At 47.4% G+C, this 26,746-nt stretch overlaps 1 protein-coding gene across 11 annotated transcripts in view; it reads left to right on the plus strand.

Annotated features, from left to right (window-relative positions):
- LOC119436845 (protein PRRC2A) overlaps window positions 1–26,746 on the plus strand; it is a 140,981-nt gene that overhangs the window by 21,045 nt on the left and 93,190 nt on the right. For 7 of the 11 annotated variants that reach the window (XM_049660011.1, XM_049660019.1, XM_049660018.1 and 4 more), the window contains exons 8-10: window positions 4,800–4,946; window positions 8,445–9,033; window positions 24,202–24,645. In XM_049660011.1, coding sequence (XP_049515968.1) covers window positions 4,800–4,946; window positions 8,445–9,033; window positions 24,202–24,645 — 1,180 coding nt within the window. Of the gene's footprint in view, window positions 1–4,638; window positions 4,734–4,799; window positions 4,947–8,444; window positions 9,034–24,201; window positions 24,646–26,746 lie in introns of all 11 variants that reach the window. The other 4 variants (XM_049660012.1, XM_037703834.2, XM_037703839.2 and 1 more) reach the window with 3 other exon arrangements.

Consider the following 26,746-nt stretch of genomic DNA (forward strand, 5'->3'; position numbering starts at 1 on the left):
CCATGAATGCATTCATGAAAGCGACGCCGACGCTGACGACGACATCGAAAACGAGCCACAACCGAGGGCTGCCGATGTAGCTGCGGGTCTTGCTCTCGCGCAGCGATTTTTTGTTGGAGAAAGCAACGCCGATGAAGCACTTGGACACGTCTACTGCTTGCAAAACATGCTTGCCGCAGCTAGATTCGGCAAGCAGAAGCAGACAAAGATGACTATTTTTCATAAAAGACTTTCCGCTTTGAAGTTAATAAAGGTGACGTGTTTTGTGCTTTTCTTTTAATTGGAAGTTCGTTTAATTGGAACTTTTTTGCGGGTCCCGTGAACTTCGTATTAACGGGAGTCGACTGTAGCGAACTCTGAGAGCGCATCGGCACTGACCGTGAAAAAGCGTTTGTGAGTGCAGGTGGTGCTGCCTCATTCTGCGAAGTGATCTACGGTGGGGCGATCGTTCTCGTGACAGAAGGCGGCGTTGTACCAGGGAGGCAACGTCTGCAGCAGCAGTGACGACGAGATTGACAATGGCCCGTCTTTGACACCGACCCCGATGTTCAACCAAAGTGCAATTTCGTCGATCGAGTCGCTCATTGATTTAATGCACGCTAAATTATAGCTGCCAATGTTTGCGTAGCAGCTGGACGTGACGCACACGGCGTTGTGAAGTGCAGATTTCTATTTCAGTGCGCCAAATGATTGAGGCGCTATTTAGAGGTATAAATAAATGTTTTATTCTTCACAGCCTACTTTCTACAACATCGATATCTTATCGCAAGTGGCAATTTGGTTTGGTTTCGGGACTACAAAAATATATTCGGCCATTTTTTTTACGGCAGTCCAGATATAGCGATGATATAACGATATGATTTTTCATTCTTCTTGATATTGTTTGTGGGGGTTGAGGGTTGCGCCAGCACGATTGTGCGGGCTTCCCCTGCTCTGCCATCCCTCGCCATCGTTCCCCACTCGCCTTATTCCCCGCCCACGCCGCCTAACCGGTTCCCGTGGTGGCGCTACGCACGCACGCGGCGGTTGGCGGTGAGGGCGGGGCGCTGACGGCCGCGTTTCGGCTGCTAGCGGCGGAGCGTGGCTCGCACTGCTCTCCGGGACTAGCGCACGGTACGTTCATGCTTTCCTCTTGTCCGCCGACACCTTTGTGACTAGGACTGGAGCCCGTGCGGGGAGCGCATACTTTGTGCTGATCCTTTTTCCCGTCGCTAAGTCGACGAGCGGTGCCATTAGTGCTCGCGCTCTGTTGTACCCCGCCGAGCCGCACTTGCCGAAAGCCTAAGCCGAAGGATATTGCCCGTGCTCTCGCGAGTTCACCCATTGGTTATCGCCAGAGCAAGTAGCATAGCCGTCGGGACTTTTCCTAGCGGCGTGTTCCAGCTTGAGCCTGTGCTCTCGCCGCGACGTGCTATTGTATTGTATTGCTATTGTATTTTCGCCCAGGTGCGGGACCCCTTTGGCTCCCCTCCGTGCGGGCGTTTATGCATTTCTGGTGCCGACGGTTTCAGTAAACGGTTTCCGTCAACTCGGGGCTTTACTGTGTTTTTGCTTGCGTCGCTCGGTAGCCCCTTGCGGCCTCTGAGCTCGCGCGCGAGCGGTGCTGGAGGCGACGGCTGACGCGGCCCTGTGGCTCGCTAAGCTCGAACCCGCGGTGCTTGATCTCCTGTGAGACGCCAAGAACCCACATGTTATAAGTGGACTGCACTGTATAACGATATATCGGTTGATATAGTGTCAACTTAAACATTAGGGCTATGAGAAAACTCGTATAACGATGTTATTCACCGCATATCGGATATAACGATTGACATTTTGCCTTCTGGGCAGCATTTACCATGCAGAATAATCTTGCAATTTGCGTTGCTGAGTTTCCCGTAACTGAGACGGGGCGAAGAGTTTGCCTACATGAATGAGTTTGTATCTGCTGCCATTACCGAGCAGTGCATCCCGCCCGCGCGCCGATTGCGAAAGCCTAGCGAAGCCCTGTGAAAGCCTCACAAGTCTGCGCAGTGTGCCACAAGATGGCGCCGGCTGCTTCGCATACGTATGTTTTATCTCAACCTTGTGCATCCTTGTCGCCGGCTATCGAGCGAGCGTGCAGAGAATAAAAAAAAAAAGCGAGAAGCGCTGTCTGCGCTAGCTTTCTACAATCTCCCTTTCTCTCTCGGTGAGTGCGGTGGTGCGCCTTGGAAGCAGCGGTAGGTGCGCTGCCAGAGTCCAATAGGTGCAAAGTAGGGATAGGCGAATATACAATATTGTCGAATATTCGATCGAATAATTCTATATTCGTTATTCGCTTCGATTCGAATTCAGGTATTCGATATTTTCGAATTATTCGGCGCTCCCGAATAGGCAGCCAAAAGCCATGGACGACCGGTACACATCTCGGAGGCTATGCTTCGTCATGGCAGCCATACATCAACCATAAATTTCTAAGGTTATAGATTTTTGCATTAAAGAGCTGGAAATGTGCGACGCAGAAGAGCAGAAACGGCGCTAGCACACAACCGAAACGAAGCGGCGGAGTCTGCATCGCCATAGTCAGCAGCGGAAATAGTACGCGAATAACAGCAACGACTGAACGCTTCGTGCCTATTTGTGCCTTTATTGCGTTTACCGTCACGCATGACAACGCTTTGGCCGCGGGATTTCATAGTCGCCATCCATCATCACGTCGATAGTGGCCACGATTGCGACAAACAGTTGTTTCGGTTTGACTTGGTGCAAAGCTGTCGAGGATGAAGAGCACCGGCTACATTGCGATGGACGTGCGATCTGTTGGCGGTCAGCTTACTGCGAAGAAATAATCGGGATGTGCGCGCGGTAGTGCGAAGCGTGTCGCAAATGAGGGCGCGCGCCGCGGCCGTGCTGCGAAGGAAGTCGCGACGCCTCGATCGCCGCTGCGAGAGCTTATCAGTCACGAGATGAGAATTGCAGCTTCCGCACTGCTTTTGTGCAAAATAGTGAAAGTATTTGCTCATCCATTACACTAATAAAATCGTGCTGACGTAGTAAGCATTTGCTTATTGTTTTTTGGCTACCCTGATGCCTAAGTTATGTGGTGATGTGACAAGTTGTGTGGTGATGTGACAAATGTGAATGTGACTGGTCTCGCCATAAAGATGGCAATCTCCTGCGGAATGTCGGCGTGAATGCCGCGCTTGAGTCGTGGCTTGACGTGCAATCCATTCCTCGCGAAGAATCTCGATGCGCACGAAATGCAGAGCACCGGTTATTGGGAAATGGCACTAAATGAGTTTTTGCGATTAATGATAGTTGTCTTGTGTAATATGTGGTGATGCTGCATCGGCGCAGTATTTGCCACGTGGGAGCAGTGTGCATACTGGAACATGGTACAGACACTTGAAGACAAAGCTGCTGCCTACGGGATTACTAAAAATGAGCTGATGTTGTTTTTCTCTTTTTTGGAGAATTAAAATTTTGGTTTTATTGCAAACATTCAAAAACTATCTTTGCCTTCAGAGCAGCTAGAGCTGCAATTTTTGTTGTGGCAGGCAGCTGAATTTATAGAGCACCCATTGATAGAAGTGAATTTAATTTTGCCTTATACTGGAGCATCAAGTGGGCATGTTACTACCACTCTGTGCCTTGTTATGCATGCTTTGTTGTATCTAGGCATGTGCCACTAGTAACCCTTGAAAAAGTTTTTTGGTGTTATTGTGCCTACAATCAATAGTAACTAAATTTAGTTATGGCCTGAGATAGTCGACCTACAGAAAAAGTAATTGCATTTTTTAAATCGGCATGGAAACCTGAACCAGGCTTCCAAGTTTTCTCAAGTTAACTCGGAATATATATTTTGTAAATACTCGAGAGCAATGTGTTCCCCCTTAAGGTTATAAAGAAGTGACCACTAATTGCTTTCACCTGGCTTGGCCATTGTGAAGGCTCTGTTTTGCAATTCATTTATTAAACTAGCTCCAAAAATGATTTGATAGCTCTGAAGTACATATTTGGCGCTGCCCTGAAATGGCGTGTGTGAGTAACATCACTCTAATTGCATAAAACTGCAATTTCAAATCATCAGTTTTAAAGGGACACTAAAGGGAAAAATTATTTCTTCTGTATCAGTAGATTACCCTTCCACAATACCAAAAACACCACTCTAACCGTGAGAAGCGGCTTGGTAAGCCGAAAAGAAACTAAAAACACAGAAAGCGAGTGGCGCCGGCACCTTAGGGTTCTCGAATCAGTTCACTGTGATGTCGGGGATTTTGAAAGCGTCTTCTAGGTCCCAGTTATTTCTTTGGCGGTGAAGATTGACTGCATTGTGCTGTAAAGGAGCCCATGACTGAATATGGAAAGTTTCGCCAACTTTTACTGAGCCAGCGTGGCCCAAATACAAAAAATTACTTTAGAAGTTGTGACGTCACACTAAAGTGCTGACGTTGGGGTTTGCGGGCGAAATTCAAAAAAATTTACTTCGAGCTTGATTTTTTTTCTTCCAATAGTTGACCTGTTGCAGTCTAATAAATTAATGACAGCAGAGTTTTTGAAGAATACATTATCAGTCTAAGTTGATTTATTGTTTTGCTTTAGTGTCCCTTTAATGATTGGGAGGCTACACAAATTTCATTCCTGGGAAACTTGACTGTTCTTTTACTAATTGACTAGCAGGTTTATGGACGTGGATTTCCTGGAAACTATGCCCCAAGCTACTCTGGTGTGCCTGGAGGTGCTCGCCCACCCTATGCTTACTCGGATAGTAGGTAAGTACAGTTGTTTCCTTGCTAGTCAAGATTGTCATCTTTTGCCTACTTTTTTGGGAAACGTAGGGTTCGAGGCATGAGAAATGCACCTGATGAGGATGGCTACCAGCGGCCTGCTATCATCAGTGAAAAAGACCTCAAAGGATTTGATGAAATTCTTCAGAATGACTCCCAAGATGGCTGGGCAGCTGCGAAGGGAGACATTGACTACAAGTAAGTCTGATTATGAATTAGGCAAAGATAAAAATTAAGTTTTTTTCTTCTTTTTGTTTGGCTAGGGGTTTCTTAAATGGTGTTACACAAGCGTGCAATTGAAATCCCCACCCCACCAATTAACTCTTGTTACCGCACGCCTGAATAGAAACACCTGTGGCTGCTGTTAAGGGATCGATGGTATTCCTAAATAAACGCATCACTGTTTTGATGATCCAAATGTAATCTCACTATCAGGGAGGGAGCAGTCTACCTGACTGGAGCAGTATTTTTTTATTTGGGGTGTTAATATGCTGCACTTCGCAACACCCCAATGACCGCCGCATCGCGTCGGCGCCCGGCACCGCGGCTTCCGCCACGGCGCCGGTGCACAACCGACCGCGCCACCAAACAGAGAGGTTTAAAAAAAAGAAAATGGTGATACCAAGAAAGAAAAGAAACTTCCTTGCCGAGGCGGGATTCGAACCCGCGTACCCCCGATCCCAAAGCGAGCGTCGTAACCACTAGGTGACTAGGGCCGGTATTTTGTAGCGATGCCTTTAAAGTAATAATGCCTTTTCGCGCTTATCACGCTTTGTCAGTGGTCAGAGCGACGGTCCGCTCGCGTTATCAACGGGATCAGCCGGCCGTGAGCGGTAGATGATAAGACTGTTCCAAAATAAGTCATAAGGCATCGCTACAAAATCGCGGCCTAGACCATACAGCCACGCTTCCACAGCATGCATTCATGAGAACCATCTGAATGATATGATTGCGTTCGAGCGTCTTTGCGGAAAAAAGGTCGTGCCACCCTCCTTGCCCTTCTTTTTTCTCTCGCGTGTGGAATCCTCCGCGGAAAGCAAAATACGCTGCCGGGACCGGCCGAAAACGACTTAACAGCTGGGAAAACGCAGCACGCGGGAACATAACAGCGGGGTTCTACTGTACTATAGGCATGCATTGTCTGAGATGACGCTTTCAAATATGTCTCGTAGAAAAATCTTTCAGTTCAGGTGCTCTAGCTGAACTGTGCAAAGATTCCAAATCGTAAGTGAATGCTACGAACGTTTTTTTACCTTTATATTTGGAAGACATTTGATGCTGGGAGGGTATGGTACTGAAGTTTGGATTTCACATCCATTCTCAAAGTGTTGGACTGAGTTCTGTGCCTTATTCTTTCTGATGCCCTTTCGTTGCGACTTCGTTTGTACGCATTCCATTGAAAGCCACTCCAATGAAGCCTTGTCTGCAGTCTTATGTGTCTGTTGTGGGGTCTCACACATGCTCTTGGGACAAAGTAACGACAACACAGTAGTGCAAACAATCAAAAGGGCATTTATTGCACCTTTCATACACTAATGCACACTAGCCGAATTACAACCAATAGAACATTCACATGGGCGCGTGACAAATCAAGGAAGTCCGACTCACCGCGACCCAATAGCGAGCGAATATGTTCTCCCCATGCTATGACACCATCGCCTAGTCGCTCACGTGTACGGTCACGCGAACGGTGGTGAACGATCCGTGTTCGTCCATACCAGTGCCCCGCTCCGAGCCACGCGAGACGTCTCGCGAAGTGTGGATCGGTGCACCACGCGCGTGACGTCCGCGTCGCTCACCGATCCCAACCCAAAGAGAAAGCGCCCTCGACCTTTCTCTCCCAAGTCACCCCGCCGTTCGGCGGCGTTAGCATCGCGACACTCGTGCCATCTCCCGCAATGCACCGCAACCACCACGACCGCCGCCGGGCTTAGCCACGCGGAGAAGCCGGACTACAGGAGACATGCAGGGAAAACATCAGGGGACGCGTGAGAGTCGTGCATCCCCACACTGTCAACTGATCTCACTGTTCAGATCTGACAAACACTTGAATATATAGATGTAAGAGTAAACAAAAATCTCCTGAAAGATTGAGGAAAACCGTTTTGTTGAGTTTTTCTAGCACCAAAAGAGGAAAAACAAATTATTGAAAATTTTCATATGCTGTAATATACACTAGGCACCGTCTGCTGGGCGGCAGACGACGAGAAGAGCAGACGACGAGGAGAGCGGCGGCACATGCCTTCTAGTGATATGGGTCGTTGACTTCAAAAATGTTTTTTCTCGCTTCAAACAAAATTTACTCAAATAAAAAGTGCATACATTTGTCCTGATTCTCGAAAAAGTCTGTTTTGATCAACTTTGTAGGTATTTTTCTCAAAAAATTTTTTAATTTAAAATATATTTAGTGTAACCTATAGAAACAGGCAAAAAGGGAGAAAAATTATTGTAGCTGAAAATTGACGGTTTGTGCAAAACATTTATGAAAACGCACCTTCTTTTTTGCTTTTTTACTGAACCAAGTGTGGAAAATTCAAAAATGCATTGAATTATGTCGTGGAATAAGGATGCCAGTAGGATGCTCCATGTCATGGAACGATTCCAATAGACTTGAACAAAAGAAATTTACCTCCAACCAACTTTTGCTTCTTTGCGGAAACTTCAGACAGCTCGCGACAGACAGCCCTCACGGGATGAAATTTTTTTTTCGGATCAAAATACTTTGGTGAAACCTTATTCGCACAATAGCCATCTAGTCCTATGTTTTCCAAGAGAATTGGCGATGGTCGCTGTTGGGCCACACGTTTTGTGTGGAATGGCCACTAAGTGGGTTAGTATCTGCTGCCATTACCGTACAGTGCATCCTGCCAGCGTGCTGATTGCGAAAGCTTTGGAGAAGACCGCGAGTTGGCGCAGCACGTCACAAGATGGCGCCAGCTGCCTCGCGTCTACGTCACCTACTATCGTGCTCCACGCATGCGTCCAGAGATGAGAAAAACGATGTGCCGTCTTCTCTTTCTGCACTCTTTCTTGGCAAGTGCAGATATGTGCCGCGGAAGCAGCCTCGAAGCAGCGGACAGCCCAGTTAGTAGAAGATGGTGCCAACAAATCGCTTGAAATGAAGCTGCAAATCTTCCAGCATTCAAAGAAGTACGCGCTCACGCAGTCTGATATTGACGATTTTGAAAATGGGGGGCGCACGCGATCATGAAGGCTGGAACTCAGTGGCCATGCTGCTCTATGGAAAAGGTGGGCTTTTTTTGCACCAGGGCAAAGCCCCCCCCCATCGGTGAAACCACGGTGGGAGCCACTGACATTACCGAGCTCTGGGAGCATGTGGCTACTTATGATGAAACGGGAGGTGCTTTCATGGAGCTTCTGAATGCTGATAGTGCTGCCTTGTACTGCGAAAAAAATATGCGACAGGGCGATCATTGTCGTGAGAGATGTTGATTCACTGAGTTGATTACAGCAGCAGCGGTGACGAGATTGATAATTGCCTGTCTGACGGACCCCGATAGTCGACTTGGTGACCTTACTTAGAAACTGTCTGCACTTCAATGGGCTTGTGCAATGAGCTGCAAAGGAAGGAAGTGCTGGTGCATCGCACTTCCAGTAAAGCTCTCATGAGTTACAACAAAGCACCGGATTGTTTTTGTTCATGGACTTCAAAGTATTTTTTTTTTTTTTTTGCAGTGCCAAGTTGGTGTTCAGTGATGAAGATGATGCTGGGGGCAGCAGTCGGGGTGCAGCTTCCAAAGGCTCTGACATTATGCCAGTGTCTGAAAGTGGCAAGCCTGTGGCCATGAAGGGTTCCGAGAAAGGCGAGTGTAGGCCTCCGGGACCAGCAGGACCGAAGCTTCCTCCAAGCCGCAGTCGGGAGCCTGGCTGGGATGCCTCCTCCGGGCAACAGCCAGGCCAGCAGCGCGCTGGCCGGGAGCCACCTCCTACACAGGCCTCTGCTTACGTGGACAGGGAGGAACGTGGGCGCAAGGCGTGGGGTGCCCCAGGGAGTGCTGAGCTGCAGCCTCAGCCTCCACCGCTGTCGCAGCAGTCCCAGCAGTCCCAGCAGGCCCCACCGGCACAGGCAGCTCCTGTGCGCCAGTGGCCGCAATCCCCGCAGGGGGCACCGCCTCCCACAGCAGCGGCACCCCGTGCTGCAACTGGTGCTGCCCCAACCATGGACTATCTAGCTAGGGGCACCCCTCCCACTGCTACACCTCCTCCTGCCATGGCGGCTGCTAGCTTCCCCACAGGACGTGTGGGCCCTCCTATGCCCCCCCAAGTAAGCTGAAGTAAAATTGTTGCTTCTTAAAGGAACAATAAAGAGAACATGTGTCAGCTTTATTGGTACATTATGATTTACAATACTTATAAAGTTGTTGTTGCTGTGGAGGCTTGGCAAGCCAGAACAATGTTAATTTCTATTGTTAAAGATTGACTGTGTTGTATTCTAAGGAGCAAAAGTAAAAGCTTGGCTAGTTTCAGTACAGTCCACGACCGATTTTCCGGATGCCCAATTTTTCGGACATGCCCGGTAATTCGGATGCCTTCGCGGCACCGCCACATACCCCATGGAGGCGATGTGCAAGAACGTTTGAAATTCCTGACGCAAAAAACCTTTGTCGTACTATTTTCCTGACTGATGCAATGGTGCAGTTTGAATTAAGCGGCTTTAAAATACGTTGAAAACATAGCAGGCCACCCAAGAATTTGAAATTTCTTTGAATGAACCAAAAGTTTGAATTATTGCAAGTCTACTGTATTTGATTCGAAATTATTCGCCCAAATTACTACTTACTATTTGCTTCGAGTTAGCTTCAAACCTTAAAATTCTTGTCCACCCCCATTGATTAGGTGATGTTTTAGAAAATGTTTTAGAACGGAAGAAAATATGAAGATTGCGTCCGTTAGATAAAAAAGGCTTATTTACAATTTTTGATATCCGTAATGCCGGGTCTGCAACTGGACGTCCGTTCTACTGAGCTGCTTGTGGGAAATAACTAAAGGGGTGGAAATATTAGCAAATTATGATGCCAGTTTAAAATTGTATTTTCAATATTCATGTTCTTAATTTCTGAATTATTCAAATATTTGATAATGTATGAAAATTCAACAAAAATAATATATGGCCGACTGCGGCGAGAAAATAATTCAGTATGTTCGTTTCTAGCCAACCTGCAAATCTGTGCCTGATTCTGTGCTTCACACTACTGTAATGGCAGAAGTTAGCGCATTAAATAAGCTCAGCTCCTGGATGACTCAGTTTTGCTAGAAAGACAACCTCTCGGTAAGGGGGACGGCTCTGTGAATAGTAAGGATGTAGCATACCTGCCAACTCTTCCGAATTTTCTGTAAAGTGTACGAATTTGGACCCGTCTTACGATTTTACGAATGTCGGCTCAATTTTTACGGAAAAGTGGTTATATTCGAGAAATATAAAAAAAAGAATTCCTAATGAAGTCGCACCATTGCTGGTGGGCGGGGGCGCCACTTACGTAGGGGTGCATAGAGATGGGGGTATGTGCTTTAATCTTTATTGTCTGCAGAGTAAGGAATTTTTCGTTCTGTGACGTTGCCTTCGTCATCAACAAGACGACGGCTGGAAGTCACTGGTTGTCGTTACTCTCAACATTGAGGCCCACCTGTACAGAAGTGTCGCCCCCATAGTCGACGGCGATTTCGGGTCGATGCGGCAGGCACAGTTTCGGTATGGGAGGCTGTGGCTAGTTGTCTCGCCTGTCACCTTCGCTAGGCTTTTTTCGCGAGTATGACCTGTTTTGTGGGCCTCACTTTTTTTTTTGTGCGACGTGCTGTTGCATCGGGCGCAGTGCGACTCCGGCACTCCGGTGTTTCGTAGCCGTATAGGCTGCCAAGTGTGATGGCGTGCTCGAAGCCTCGTCAGTACTAGACTCTATCAGTACTTCCAAGTGTTTGAAGTCGTACTCCTTGGCAGAATTCCCGCGCATCCCCCCCCCCCGGTCGCGAGTTTACGAATGTGAAAGTCTTGAGGTTGGCAGGTATGGATGTAGCTTATTGCAACGAAAAGCAATGAGCAATTGTGCAAAGGATGTTTTTCTAGAGAGCATAGGCCCAATGAGCTACATTAAAGCTTGTGAATGCAGTATCACTATGCGCCAGAGGAGAAAGACCGTGAGGGGACTTTCTCTCGTTTTTATTATTGCGAGAGCAATTATATGAACACTCCAGGAGCATTTCTGGCATCCTCGTCGCGGAGAGGTTTCGTTTAAAGTCCACGGCCAATAAAATCGTCGCCATGCGCCGTTTGCTCTGTGTGTGATTGAAAGCGTGCAAGGGTGAACCGGCGATCGTGGCTCAAGGGCGGGATGCAGGAAGGAGTGCCATCTTCCAGTCGCGTGCAACGTTCCGGAGGCAGGGTGGGGATTCTCTGCGCCGCCCGAGCGACCGCGCTCGCACGCTGGGCCGCAAGGATCCAGGGCGAGGGGGAAGGCTGAGTACTACGCCGTGCGCTCCCATCCGGGCAGCTGTATCTTGAAAGCCATCTGCAGTGGTGGCAGTGTCCTTCCTCTCTGCGCTGTTTGTGGCATTGATTCACACTTACTCGCTACAGTGTTTTGACAGTGACTTTCTGCAGTCATCGAGTTAGATGTGTTCATGTTTGCTTGTGCGCGCGACACTGAGCTTGTTAATTAATTTCGTATGCCTGTGTTTACAAGTTTATACTATCCTTCGTATACTATCCTTACTACTATCCTTACTTCGTATGGCTGTCCACTAGTTTGCTATCGCAATTGATACGTCGCTTTCCGGGAAAAACTGCTATTTTCATTTTTAAAAAGAAAATTCTATTGTGGAGTCGATGACGTATCGAGTTTTGTTCTTCTTTCTGCGCACGTGTCTTCTTTTTTTCGCACTTCTTTCCGGGACCGTACCAGCTATGCGTACTGATAAATGCGACTTCCGTGCTCTCGGTGATGCCACGTGGTCGCACTTTCGGAGGTCTAGTACCGCGATCGTTCGCTTTTACCGCCAGTTTCCCGGCCTTTGTTTCTGGCTTGTGAGCATGTGCCACTACTTCCCGCTGGCGTCCGTGCTTCCCTGTAACAGCGCGCTTGTGGAAGCCAGCTCCTCGCACTCGTAGCTTCTACTGCATCGGCACAGAAAGTTGTCCCCGAGTACAGCAAACATGAAGCCCGAGAGGTGGGCATTCGTGGGTGGGTGGTCATAGAGGTGGGCGGTCAGCGGGAGTGACAAGCGGCAAAACCACCGCTGCCCACTGTTGGGAGAACCCTGGAAGTGAAGTATAGTAAAAGCTCGTTAATTTGACACCCGTTAATTTCGACGGCTCTATTGGTCCCGGCCAAAGTGCATGTTAGTCTATGGGACCAAACCTTCGTTAATTAGTCAGAATTCGGCCCCGCACCGCTTAATTCGGACAAATGCTGATGGCTGCCGCTACACGAAAGTGTGGTAAAGCAGCGCTGGCACCACTGGAGTGAAACCGAAACCTGAGGGGCATCGCCATTGTCATCAACTAATGGGGGCGATCGCAGCGTCGCTGAACGTCGGCGTCTTCTTTCTTCGCTCCACTGCGCCTTCGACGCCATTTTCTCTTGTGTTGTCGAGTCGGCACGATCTCTTCTTGGCGGAGTTCTTTTTTTTTCGTTGTGACCGTGTTTGGGTGCCACCACCATCGTGCGCTACAGGGATGGCAACGCCGGCAAAGCGGCAGAAGTACGAAGCCAAGAACTTGGCGACTAAAGTGGAAATTTTGCAAGCTCTGAAGAACGGTGAATCGCGACAGCACACTATCAAGTACAACGTGAAGCGGAGCACATTGGCATCGTACGTGAAAAATGAACAGATTCTTCAAGCCTTCTAAAGCGAGAAGTTTCATGCTTCAAGAAAGCGGTTGCGAACTACAGCTCATCCCCAGCTCGAAGAAGCTTTGTTCCGATGGATTACTGACTGTCGCAATGCGCATCTGCTTTTGAGCGGACCTCTCAGCATGGCACAATGCGAGAAGTACGCTGCAATGATGAACATTGAATCGTTCAGAGCGTCAGAAGGGTGGTTCACGAGGTTTCGGGAGAGACACGAACTCGTGTTCAGAAGTGTGTGCGGCGAAAAGGCCAGCGTTGATGAAAGCGTGACCACCGAGTGAAGAAATGTAAAGCTGCTTGAGCACATAGCCGCATATGAAGAAAAGTAAAGCTGCTTGAGCACATAGCCGCATATGAACCACGTGAAGTGTTCAATGCAGACGAAACTCTGCCCGACATGACAGTGACTTTCAAAGGGGACCCGTGCATTGGTGGCAAGAAGTGCAAGCAAAGTATAACTGTGCTTCTTGCCGCCAATATGACTGGCACGGAGCGCTTGCCACTTGTAGTCATTGGGAAGGCGCATAAGCCACGTTGTTTTAAATACATCAAAAGCCTTCCTGTCGAGTACACAGCGAACAGGAAGGCTTGGATGACCTTGGACATTTTTGAGGCTGGCTGCAGCAGTTAGACCGGCACTTCACGTCTAAGGACCGCAAGATAATTATGGTTGACAACTGCAGTGCCCATAACTGTACAGTGGAACTGAAGAGCGTCAAAGTAGTTGTTTTGCCGCCCAACACTACATCTGCCCTTCAGCCGATGGACTAGGGTGTCATTCACTACGTGAAGTCAAAGTACCGCAAGCACCTGCTAGAGCGAATTTGATATTGGAGGACGTTTGCCTGAGCAGTTCCGACAGTTTGCGTGCTGTTGGCCACTTAGAAGAGTTAAGAAAAATTGTAATGTCAGCCCGAATCTGTGCGAAAAAGCAGACGACTATTACAAAATACTTCAGCAAGTAAAGGTATGCTTCTACAACTGTGATTTTAATGTTGTTTTTCCTGTTCATTCGTTAATTCGGCATTCGAATAATTCGGACATTTTTCCCGGTCCCGTGAAATGTGAATTAAGGAGCTTTTACTGTATTTGTATTTGATTCACCTTTGAAAGTTTTGATAATCACACACACAGCCTTAGAAATAACTGGAGGGTCAATAGTGCCAGACATCGAGTTCTACCATCTGATTTATTTCTTAACAGTTGATTGATCTTGTTATGACAAGTGTCTCCAGAATGCACTTGCGGTGAAAAAAAAATTTCTTGGGGTTTCTGGTTGCGATTTTATATTTGCAGAGGGGCAAAAAAAATTACAAGAATTTTTATGCTTTGGTTGCCTAAAGAACTGATCAAGCTTTGTACTTTGGATGAGGGCTTGTACCATTTTTGTTTTATTTTCAGGGGTGCAACTGCTCCGCCAATTGTGCCATTTTGATATAATTTCGTAATGTTGCGCTGAGCTGCGCCAAAACCGCTATATATGTTTAAATTGCGCCACGCTGCGCCCAAACGCCCGACCGGCCACGAAATGTCTCGGTTACGTGAGTTTTAGCGGGAAATAAAGGCCGCATTGGCAACTTGCAACTTGACACGCCATTACAGTACCAGTAGCGCAGACGAGATGCAAACTGGAGTGCCCAGACGAGACGTTGGCATGTTTGGTGGTGGGCGCTGAAGAAATGCAACTGGGCGCTGGAGAAATGCAACTGGGCGCTGGAGAAATGCAACACGCCACGCCGCACTGGTTGCAGTGCGGCGTGTTGTATGTGCAGTAAAATCTCGTGGAGACGCGGAGTGCGCTGTAACGAAAGCAGTTTGCCATTGCCGCGTTGACTCAACGAGATCCTCGCCCTATCTGTGCACGCGGTCACGAACGGAGCGGGTACAAATACTCCACGGGAAACTCGCTTGTACGGTACAGCAAGCGACCCGGCGCTGACGGCGTGAGCTTTGTAGGCGACACAATGCACAAAACTAGCAAGGGTTCAGTTCCACGCGGCAACAGGCACCGTAGTAATGAAACGGTGCCGATTTTCGCTGTACGCCGCTGTCGCTGCACGTTTCGACTACCGCCGAAACGTCGCGACATATCAGAAAAAAAAAAAAATAACCGCACGGGGAACCACTCTCGAAAGAAATGCAGGTGTACTTTCCACGTGTTTGGCGGAAAAAGTTGCGTGCAGTGCACTGCTGGGGCGCGTTCGAGGTCGTTGTTCGGAGCGCGCATTCAATTTCGCGGGGCGCGGCCTAGATCAACCGTGCACGGCGAAACAATGCACGCTCCAAACAATGATCTCCGATCGTGCCCCTGCCCTCACTTACGCTGCTAATGTGAATTACTTTATATACTTGCGTAATGAACGCACTTTTTTTCCCCAGAAATCCAATGCAAAGTTGTGGGGTGCATTTATTATGTGTGGTAACTTTTATGGTTTTTTATGATAAGTTTTCTTTGGGGGGAAACTCTTCCAAATTTGGGATTTAGTGCTCCAAAACGGAGGGTGTCTTTTTTTTTTTTTTTCCATAACCCGCTCCTAATTTGGATTTTCCTGCTCCAAAAGCAAGGTTTTCCTGCTCCAAAAATTGCTCCAAATTCTATTTTGGCTGTTGCACCACTGCATTTTCTTTGTTTGCTCTATCAGAAAAGTACAAAATAGCCAACTTTTGGGATTCCTAATAAAAATTTGTGCTTTTGAGATTCACTTTCAAAATATTTTCGTGTTAGAGTACAAATCAGTGGCCAAAAAATATGCTTATTGAGGCAAGAAAATTGCACAAAATAAATTACTACAGTTGATCCTGGGTATATGGAATTGTTGCAATATCCCCTTGTAAATCACGTGTAGAAGCATACCACTGCATACCTGTCAACTCTCCCGATTTGTCCGGGAGCCTCCCGAATTTTTCTCGCATCTCTTGATTGAATGGACGTGACCTCAAATCTCCCGAAAAGTGGCCGCCACTTTTTTTTTTTCCGGCCAGTAAATATAACATGCGAAAAAGCGGCGCGGGAGCAGTTCTTCACCAGCATGCATTGTGAATCGTGGTAGCGGCCTCCGGCACCACCACGAACGCGAGCAGCCGACGGGCGCGGCCACATTGGATTTTCCGGATTGGCTCGTCTCAGGCTGGGTCGAGCGTTTTTTCCAGTCGTTATATGACCGGGAGTTCGCTAGGCTTCAGTTAGCTTTGTCAGATTGTCGAGTGAAGTGCAAATGCCAAACTACTGTTTCCCAGAGTTCAGTTAAAAAGATCGATAGCACTTTCAAAAGCCAAGAATAAGTACTGTATTTTGCGGTATATAACTTGCACATTTGTATAAGACGCACCCCCCTCAAAACGGCAGTTTTTCTGGAAAAAAGACGTATATAAGTTTCACCGTTGTATAAGACGCAGCTGTTCGTTATTTCACTCCGTAAACGCGGGTCACGTGCAAGCGTATGAGTGCCATATGTTTCCACTTCAGGCGCATTTCTGCATTGTGGCTGCCGTGATGTTCCGTATGAAGTCCAAGAGCGATAACATTGTCCCCGCGCGCCGTATGCTGTATGTGAAAGCGTGCGACGGTGAGCCTAATCGCGCACAAGGGAGGAAAGCGGGAAGGCGTGCTAGCGCGGAAGATAGGGGGAGGGGGGGGGTCGCGGCTTGTACTTGGGTAGCAACTGCGCAGTTTGCACAGCAGCGCGTGCTGTATCTTGATAGCGATCTGCAGATGCGACGACTTCGGGGTCGGTCGACTCGCGGTCGTCCTGCCGTCGCTTTGCATTGCTGCTCCGTCCTGGCACAGCGCTCGGGAACTCGATCACGAGAACCTGGCACCTCGATATGGCGCACAGAACCCGGAGCAGTTAAGTCAACCAGCGCGCTTTGCATGGCCATAACATCGAATAAGATTTTGACGACAGTTTTTCTGGGAAAAAAAAAAACGTACAGAAGTTGCACCGTTTTATAAGACGCACCGATGAAAAATTCAGAAAAAAAAGCGTCTTATACATGGGAAAATATGGTACGTGCAAGTATTTCTGCGATCATACACGGCGGAGTCGTGACAAGTATGGACTCTGTACCACGGGCGCTGTTTCGCACGTGGCAACATTTTTTTGGGGGGGGGGGGCAGTGAAAACTTTTTGACCCCCCCCCCCCCATCTTCGTCGCGCAGCGGTCTCCCGAATTTTAATGTTGCGAGGTTGGCAGGTATGCCACTGTACGTTGCCTATACCGAACTCCCCTAACCGGCACATTCGATATATCGGAACGCTGCACCCTTTCGAGTGCACCTCTAACCAATTGTGATCACTTCTTGCTTCATTGGAAATACTCTCCCGACGAAACGGCATTGTTTTAGGAGATACTGTTAAATAAGACATTGAATCTGAAGGGCAGCTGTAAATATGAGCGAGGTGTGTCTCAAAATATGGATGGCTTGTGCGGCAAGGATCCTATTTGCGCTTCATAATGGCAGATTTGGTTTTAACCCATTAATTCCCAGTATGTGAAACGCTATTCCAAATTTTAAAATATTTCTTCCTCGTATTCTTAGAGTCACTGGGAGGACCAATATTCAATAAAAAATTCAAAGGTATAGTCTGTGAATTAATTATGGAGTGTTGCATATATGCAACACTGGGCAGTAATGTATAAGACTGAGGCCAAGCTAAGTGAACAACCTTTTGGCGCATATAACATCCAAAACAACACAAAGCATAAGTAGGCCTGTTCGCAGCCTACTGGTGGTAAGTTACAAAACAGTTGCGATCCCTGTTCAAACAAAGCATCATCTGACACTTCCAACAAGAGACATGCGTCTACGCCTCTGGGCACGCCTTGCAGCGGTTCCGCCGTGTATTCCATGTGGGCCAGTGTTCTTTGCTGTCGGTTCTGACGTCGCGAAGGACATTTAGGCACACTTTCTTGAGTGGTGTGACATTCTCAATTGAAGGGTGCCCTGGTGGTCACTTGTTTTGCAAGATAAGGCTTGTAGCAAGCTCGGAGAGGAATTCTCTCAGGAGCGTGGGCGACGATCCCTGCTGCTGAAGGATACTCTTCTACATGGACCCATAGATTAACAGCAGCCATATTCGGCGTATGGTAAAATAAATACATCTACCTGCGTTTTGACGGAACAACGATATGAGAAGCAGATTTTGTCAAGAAAGTCCACGCCGCCCATCGATCTTTTATAGGCAGGAATGATCGCTGGATAATCTAAGACGACATGCCTTTTTTTCTTGCTATCCCATATTTTCACGGAGGTAACCGGGTTGGCACCAATGCAGTTGGAAAGGAGAGTCACACAGCGGTTGTAATACCAATTCACGGCCACCATTTTCTTTTGATCACAGGAGGCAACAGAAGTATCATAAGTACCCAGACCTCGCTTTTCATCAATTTATCATCCATGAACTTGCCGCACTTCAGTCTGTTTTCGGGGACTGTGCCAATGTAGGAGATCCCCATTATTGTCCGTTCTTCTACAAGGTGAGGGCCAGTAAAGAAGTTGTCAGCGACAACTAGATTTTCGTCTCGCTTCGGAAGGCTCGAACACCACTGGAGCACAACACCAGCTCCAAGTCGAAGCTGGTAGCCATCCTGGTAGCCATAAAAACCTTTGTTGCAGTGTTGGTATACATAAAAATCGCAGCACAGACCTGATTCTCCGGAACGCACCCAAAGCTTCAGGCCCCATTTGCTTTTCGGTTTATTAGGCATGTATTGACGGATGTAAGAACGTCCACGGAAAGGGATCAAGATTTCGTCCACTGCTGACTTTTTTTCTTAGGGCAAGCCAGTCACGTTGGTGCACAAGGAAGTGAGCCATGGACGCAATGGCTAATACCCTCGTAAACGTTGTCTCCCCATTAGGACGACAGAAGTGAAGTGAAATTCTACGCTGCAATTATTAGCGCCAGCGCAGCCAGCTGTGGAAGCAGACGACGACGACGAACGCTGGAGCAATGGCACGAGCGCGCGCTCGGCACGGCTTCCCACGGCACGAGCGCCAAGCGAGGGTCGCCAACGAGTGAGCTGCGGAAGACTACGACGCTCGAGCCAGTGCTGATGATAGTTTTTTCTACACGAGGACACGATCATGGGGGAACTGGCCCTTAATTTTTTTCAGTGGCCGCTTCATTATCAAAGAAATGCAAGTGGCTTGTTATTTTCTCAAACCTGTTTCGAGACATAACCTGGGCCACTAATTCGTATCTACTTCCGCTATGCCAGTAAACACGAACCCTGTGCATGTTTATAAGTCCCGTCCTGAAGAACATCCCCAGCACAGAACATTGAGGTTTAAATGACAGTAGATGCCTGAAAAATCGTTAAAAAAGGAAATTGAGCCACCCATTATCAAGGCAGAGACCTTAGCTGCAGTTACATGAATGCACGTCACAATATAGAGGACGCATTTCATGTAGAAGAACAATGTTGCATATATGCAACAGCTGAAATTATGGCATTTTCTGCCCAGTGTTGCACATATGCAACACACCACGTGCAAAAAATATCTTCTAGAACAGAGCCAGCGCAAAGCAAACTTTTACATTCTAGACTAGTTTCTAGAGTGTCCTCTACATACATAAAGTGAAAAAAGTAGCGCAGGTCCACTTAACGACTCATAAAAAAAGTTTACAATATCTTGTTTGCGGAGCTTGCCGACGACGTGGGTGCCGCCATTTTGGAAACTGCAGAAACGATGACGTTTGGCTCCCAAGTGGCTAAGATAGTAACTTGGTGGAATGAAAAACCCTTAAGTTACAATAGTATGGACAGCGTTTAATGCTGCATTAGGATCCTCGCAAACGGCAGGGTGCGGAACTGGGTGTTGCAGATATGCAACAATGGGCAATACTGGGTTAAAAACTTCACTGCAACATGGCCACGTAATATGGTGAAAGATGTTGATAGCGGAATGACCATTGTGGAGTGAAGTATACTATCTGCAGCCGTTCATTATTGCAACGCGGATCGCCACGCTGCTTAGAGAACGCAGGTCTCCTGGTCCGATGTGGGGATTGCAGAAGAAAGCAATTATGGCACTTTTTTTTTACCTAGTGGCTGAAGTCTTCACCGTTAGGTATTTTCAGGTTCCGGCATTTTCAGGTTCCATGAACGGCCACAACGAATTTGATTCCAACCTCCCCTTGGACCGATGTTTACATTACAGTTCGTAGTTAACAAAATCTCCACACGCCACATCTACACTTTGCGAAAAGCTTATTGCAGAGCGTTGCTGAATACTTTGTGATTTACGCGCCCACATTCCGCACTGAACGCATTTCATTTGCACTCCCAGGGACATATGAGTGGGAATGGACTCTGGTGTACTGCAGCATTTCAAATCTGACAGCTTCTCTGCCTCTTGGAGTCGATGCCGATATGTAATGATCAGTCATTGGCATGTTCATACAGAATTTGCAGAACCAGTACGCCAAAGGCGGCTTATTGCATGTCCATTCCGATTGGTCTGCTTCTTTACTGCATCCATTTCCACCTTATCCTGAATTGAAAAGTGCATCAAGCACTTCGACGCATGAGAGGCGCACAGCTGTCTCACGCCTGGGCGATGCAGGTTTATAGGGTTAGCATTGCCATCAATTTGATAAAAAACATTCTGCAGTGCGAGTGACTTCTGACATTTGCCTGCAAAAAACGAAAGGAACTTTTGTGCGTTAGACATGGCCTTGGAGAAACAGTTCTATTAAGTACAGCTTTTCATGATCCTGGGAGACTGTCGGAGACTTCCGGAGTTTTCAGATAAACTTCCGATTTACATATTTGATATATTTTTAATTGATATTGATCTATTTTGCGATCCCTTTAACAGTTCAATATATCCTGGATTGACTGTAAATTGGCAAAATTAGTTTATGCTTAATGAAAGGGAACGCTGACCAAGATCGAAGTTATTGGACGGCATTCTTTTAGTCGTCATGCCTCTTCCCGACCAGATAAATTCTGTCAAACCCTGAATTTTAAAAATTGGTCGTGTGTTGTGTTTTGCTGCAAATTGCATGGCGAGTTGGTCGAAGTAAAAACGTAAGGTGCTGTGCTTTGTTTGGCCAACATTCATAATTTTTAAGGTTAGCATCTGGAGCAAACAATATAAGCAGTTTACTAACAGATTTTATCCCCTTCAGGCGCGAATTAAGAAAGACTGCCAAGAAAATTATAATTCTTTTTAAAAGGAACTTTATTAAACACCTAGAAAAGAAAAAGTTTCCTACAATTATTTTTGTTGCATGCACAGTTGTGCACATCGTGCCTCAATGGCAACCTTTCAACTTTTGTCTAGGAGTAAGGCTTTACGGTTAGAAACTTCTTGTTTCGGGTATTTGCTTGTGCAAATACAGTATAGACCACTTACAACGTAACCGCTTATAGTGCAGGACCGGATATAGTGCGGTCTTTTCAGACTCCCGTTAATTTTTCCATAGCACTCCATGTATACACGTATCGCTTATAGTGCAGTTGCGGGCAACGAAATACCGGTTACAGTGCGGCTGCCTGGGAGTACCGAAGTCAGCGGAGTCGGCGAACGCTCCCCTCAAACGGGTGCCCCAAGGAGTGCTCGAGGAAGAAAGAGACTAAGTGGAGGAGAAGGGCACGTGGTGCGAACGAACAGCCAGTGAGGCTGAAACCAGAATCTTGAGTGCGACTGTGCGAGTCGTGAAATATCATGGCGAGCGAGGGCCGCGAAACTGCCAACGCCATCCAAAGCTTTGACGGCAGTAAACGAAACTTCAGGGAGCGGGCGGCGCCGGCACAGCACGGCGAAGGGCGCATGCGGAGACTGTGGAATGTGAGGGAGGAGGGCGGCAGGGAAGCGGATTTCCCCTCGGCAACTCCGCCGCTTCGGTGGCTCCCCTCGCCCTCCCTCGTAGTTCCCTCACTTTCGACTGTCACCGTGCGCGCCTGCCGCCATGCAGGCGCCACTGTTCCAGCCGGCCCGGTGCCAGCTCCCCGAAGTTTCATTTTCTGCCGTTATCGGGAAGCGGGCGTTGGCCGGCCTGGGACAGCGCCGCTGCTTCCCTCTGCGCAGTAGCCGCAGCGTGCAAGGTCAACACGTGACTAGAAAGTAGAGGAAGCATAAAGAAGGGTTCACTGCCATTTTCTACGCGTGGCTACGGTAGCGTGGCTGAGACGTCGGCACGTACACGCATGTTCTGGCGCAACGCAGAATCGGCGACCTTGCCATTTGAGAAAGGGTAAAATTTCCGCCACGTTTTTTTTTTTGTTTGTTTTATTTGCGCGCGATATCGAGGGGTCTCTCCTAAGCTTTTACTTTATGGTGGTGCCGGAGCAATGCCGGTCGGAGGCACTGCCGCGTGAATTATTTCGAGTTAACGAGATTCGACTGTAAACTGAATGCAAACGTTCTATCCGCATTCCTCGACTGTCGCATACGCGTGGCGGCTCGGTGCACATGTTTTGCATATGTGCGGGCCTTGAAAATAGTTGCTTTGGTTATAGTGCGGTACCGCTTATAGTGCGGATATTCGCGACGCCGGCGAATTAATAAGCGGTTTACACTGTAAAACATTTTTTGGAAACAGTTGAGCGCTATGACACAGGATTTCAGATTTTGGTATGAAATTCATAAAAGCAGTCGTTTGCAGCCCAGAAGAAAGACTTCACACTTGCGGCAGCAAACTCGGGACCTCGAAGAAGCATCTATGGTTCTTGCATCGTTGAGTGAAGTCTTTCCAAAATTTGTTTGGTGTAGGGTCCCTCGGAATGTTGACGTTCGTCACATGGAGCATGACCCCGAGTTTGAAAAACCGCTTGCATGACATCGTGTCGGCAATTGTTGGAACCTTTGTATCCTCTTGCCAATACATCCGTATTCTTGGGTACTTCAGGACTGCCATTCGCATCATTATTCTGAAGAATACCTTCATTTCATCAGCTGTGGTCTGCAGCTCAACTCCCCCTTTTGTCAAAGCATAAATGTTAGTGAATTTGGCTAGCTTGCTAAACATTTCTTCTGTAAAATACTTCAGAAAGTACTGAAGAGGCTCTAGCGGAGCAGTCGCTTCTTGATGACTGAATGTGCAATCAGTGCTTGTAGGTGTAAAATCCTTGTCAATCCACTTCACTTCTGCTTTCTTTCTGCGTTTAGGTTGAGGTGGCTGGGGTGGGCGCAGGCTTTTCATCCTCGCTGTCCTCGTCAGCAGTACCTGAGGCTGTGTTAGGGCGGATTACAAAAAACAAAAAACAAATTGGAGAATGAGTGGTATTGCTGCAGAATTTTTGTGAAACTGACACTTACTGTTACTTCTAGTCTCATCAAGCTGATCGTACGAGAAGTCGCCATCCGACACATTTCCATTGGCAATTTTTAGTAAAAAATGCTCAGCAGATGACGTCGCTACTGTTCTTCTTGAGCGGGAGTGATCGTTGAGACCTACAAGATGCAAAAAACGCGCTATGAATGAGTACAACACGCATGCTTAAGCAACCTCCATATCTTTATTAGGATTGTGACATTCAGGCGCGTTGTGCACGTTTGTGTACGCTTAATATTTTTCTCTTAACCCGAGACTCGCTCCAGCTAAGCTCAAATTCAGAAGCCTAAATCAGCAACTTACAATAAAAATTATTTGCTATTAAAACGGTATGATAGCAAAATTAAGAGACTTGTAGGGGGTACTCACGTGCCGACCCGTAGAATGCGAAGGGCGATTTAAATTTGCGTACACAAACGTAGCCACCTCCGCTGAAGGGGTTATTTATACGAGTTCCTGCTTTTTTTTTTTTAAGTTGAAATCATATGAAATCATGGTTTACACTTGCAAGTCATGCAGTCGGGAGGCAAATTGGCTCGTGTTCCCATGCGTTGTAATTTGTACACTAATCCACTTAGCGTGTATAGACCTTTCCCGATGTTGGTGGGAATTGGTAAACCATTTTCGTGGCACAACACACATTTCTGTACTTTATGCCTGTAAAAAAATAATGAAATACCTTTAAACCTTAAGGCCAAACTTCACGTACACTTGGCGGCGCGTGAAACCGCGCACCTTGTTTGCTGTGCCTCGTGAGGAATGGCAGTTTGAACTACAAGATGCAAGCCAGCTCTCACTATTTTCGCCTTGGTAGACAACGTTTTGTATTTATGCGAGGCTGCCAGTGCACCATTGTCTGGAGAAGACATCTGTGGTCACATCACGCTTCCACGCATACTATCTGTCCCATACCATCTGTGCGTGCATCATCCATTTGCAGGCAGATAGTTTGCCATTAGGTGTAATGAAAATGACGTTTTAAAAAACTGAGTGGGGAATGTTTTGCCACTCTTTATTGTGAGAGCCCCTGTGGCAGAGGGGGAATCAAGAATTTGTTAGCAAAAGCTTGCCTGCAGAGATCCTATAAAATTCCTATATTGGCACCTCATGAACTGTTTACAAACGAGAATGCGTAATCTTGTAAATGGTCTGTTAGTGACTTGTGTAAACTTCGACTGCCATAGCTGATGTGTGTACGTTTTGTATTGCATTGCTTGTTTCATTGCAGCATGCACAAATGCCTAATGTTGGCCTCGCACAAACGTTTATCAGTCTAAAGCAATTTACTTTGCTTGTGTGCAGCAACCATCACACCATTCTGGATTTGGTGTCAGCCCAGTGGCACCATCTCGAGGTGCTAGTCGCCAAGGTCTTGACCAGCTGACTGGTGACGAGGAAGAACTGTGGCGGCAGCGACGGCAGCAGCAGAATGATGAGATGGCGGTGACTGTGGAGCGCACCAGACAGCGCAGAGAAGAGGAGGAGAAGCGTTACGAGCAAATCAAGCAGTCCTCCGCCGCCACGGCTGCTGCCGCCAACGCTGCCGGCCAGCAACAGCAACAGCAGCAGCCGCAGCAGCAGCAACCCAGTGTGCCTGATGAGTCCACATCTGTGCCTGCTGAAAAGGAAGACCTGGATCAGCGCTCGTGCCATTCAAGCGAGAGCCGGGAGGATGTCCGAGGAGGCACGCTGCTGCCTAGTCGTGAGAGGCCAGATTTTAGGCAGCAGTCATCGAGTGGATATCAGGTGTGTGTTGTGCTGAGTTCAAAGTTCTGCATGTACCTTGCAAGCAATAGTTGATGTTTTACTAGTGCACTTGTGGGTGCCCAGTACGTCAGTCTATACTGTATATACAGTCAAAGTGCGAATTTTCGGGCACCCTAGGGACCACAAGAACATCGAAAAAAATTGAGTAGGAAAAAGGTAATGCATGCCTGTTACAATCCCCAAGGGTTTAAACCCGCCATAGGCAGTGGCGTAGCCAGAAATTTTGTTCGGGGGGGGGAGCTCACATTGCAGCGCGGCCTTCTCCTTATAGAATTTGTCGATGGATCAAATACATTGAATAACTGCATTGCCACTGCCAATGTCATTGTATATAATATGCTGCAAACGAATTATTGAGCGCACTGTCAAGTAAAATATGTATTTTTTCATAAAATAATATATTCGTATGTCCCAAAATCTGTGGCAGAAATAACTGATATCAATGCTTCTGCGCTTTTTTTTTCGTCTATTTAATAAAGAAAATATCACACGAATTTTCGAACTATATCAGTTCAAAACCAGCATCAGTTCGAAACCAGCAAGCAGTGCATGTATAGCTGATATGAAAAACGTAAAGGCGATGAAATGAATAAGTTGAGGGACAAATATTTTGATGAATCTTTGTCATTCATGAACCTTGTTTACATTTTTGCACATATGCAACGGCCAGGAAAAAAACCTCAATGACGCTGTCCTTAGTTGCAATGGATTGCGCAGGAGCCGCAGTTACCGGTCTTGTATTGTAATTACACCGATATTTAGTCGCAACAATGAGTACAATAAAAGCAGGAGTTCTGCAAAATATACATTAGAAATGCGAAGATAGAATTGAATATACAAATGCGAAGATACAGCTTGATAAAGGGCAAAAGTGTCGCTGGAAACAAAGTTCACTGCTTGCATACACAAAACATCGCAACAAGACATTTAAATATACGTACAAGTCTCCAATAAATCTAGGTATTTAAGCTAACGTCACTGTATATAATGCGTCAAACAAGACAAATAAGCATGTTACGCAGTCACAGAAAGTACACTTTACGCAGAGAAAGACAATCCAGGCAAGAACAAAACTATGATCGCAGAAATCGTGATATGTGCTTGGGCCATGCGGCGGTCGCGACAGCACCATATTGGTAGAATAATAGAGGAATGATGTAGAAATCAGTACGAAAATGTGTAATTCAACTGCCTGCAGAGCAGCACCAAATATTCTGCACCCAAAATTAAGGGGGGACGCGGGGATCAGATCACGATAATCACGAGAAAAATCGGTTTTTGGAAACCCCGCATTTCGGTATCTGCAACGCCTAATCTACGCTGTATCAAAATGGTTTGGCTGAAAACGCGCTAAAAGTGCCCGAAAAAAATTTGTCAGTGCGCAGGGTGAGAAAACAGCTTTAAATCGCGCAAAATCACCGCCGTTCATGGAGCCATATCTCGTATTTCCCGCCACCGAGCGCCGCCATCTTGGTATCGTTCGAAAGCTCAAAGTTTCGCCGTTCCGCTTCTCAATTCGTCGGTCGTCGCCATCTTGTAACAAACGCACAAACACAAAAGAAGCGCGGGCCTGCTGGAGGTAGTCACACGGGCTCTCCGATGAAAGCGGGCCTCCGATTGGCTGCCGTGGTTAAAGGCGTCTTCCCATTGGTTACTGCTGCGGCAGCGAGCAAGATGGCAACCGCAGTTGTCTGCTTCGCAAACCATGCCGGCGTCTTCACTTGACACGCAGAATTCGGATTTCTGAGAGCGCCCAGTTTAGTTATGAATCGTAGCTTGTTGGAGATGAAAGTTTGGACGAAGTACACCTTCGGAATACGGAAGCGCAAGCCTCCTCGGCGAGAAAAATACGGCGATTAGCGGGAGAAACGGAGGAGCACCCGACTGAACGTGCCGCGCTGCCTTGCACCGTGGATTACGTGCCGCGCTATCTTGCACCGTCTGACTCAAGCAGCGAAACCGACAATTGCCCTGTGCCATCGGTACCGACAACACAGTCGACGGAAGACGCGCCAACGGAAGCTCCCGCGCCTCGGCGTACTGGCCGCGCGAATCAGCCAAGATCATATCGACGCGGGTC

Source organism: Dermacentor silvarum, chromosome 1, assembly GCF_013339745.2.
Source record: "Dermacentor silvarum isolate Dsil-2018 chromosome 1, BIME_Dsil_1.4, whole genome shotgun sequence".
Classification (NCBI taxonomy): Eukaryota; Metazoa; Arthropoda; class Arachnida; order Ixodida; family Ixodidae; genus Dermacentor; species Dermacentor silvarum.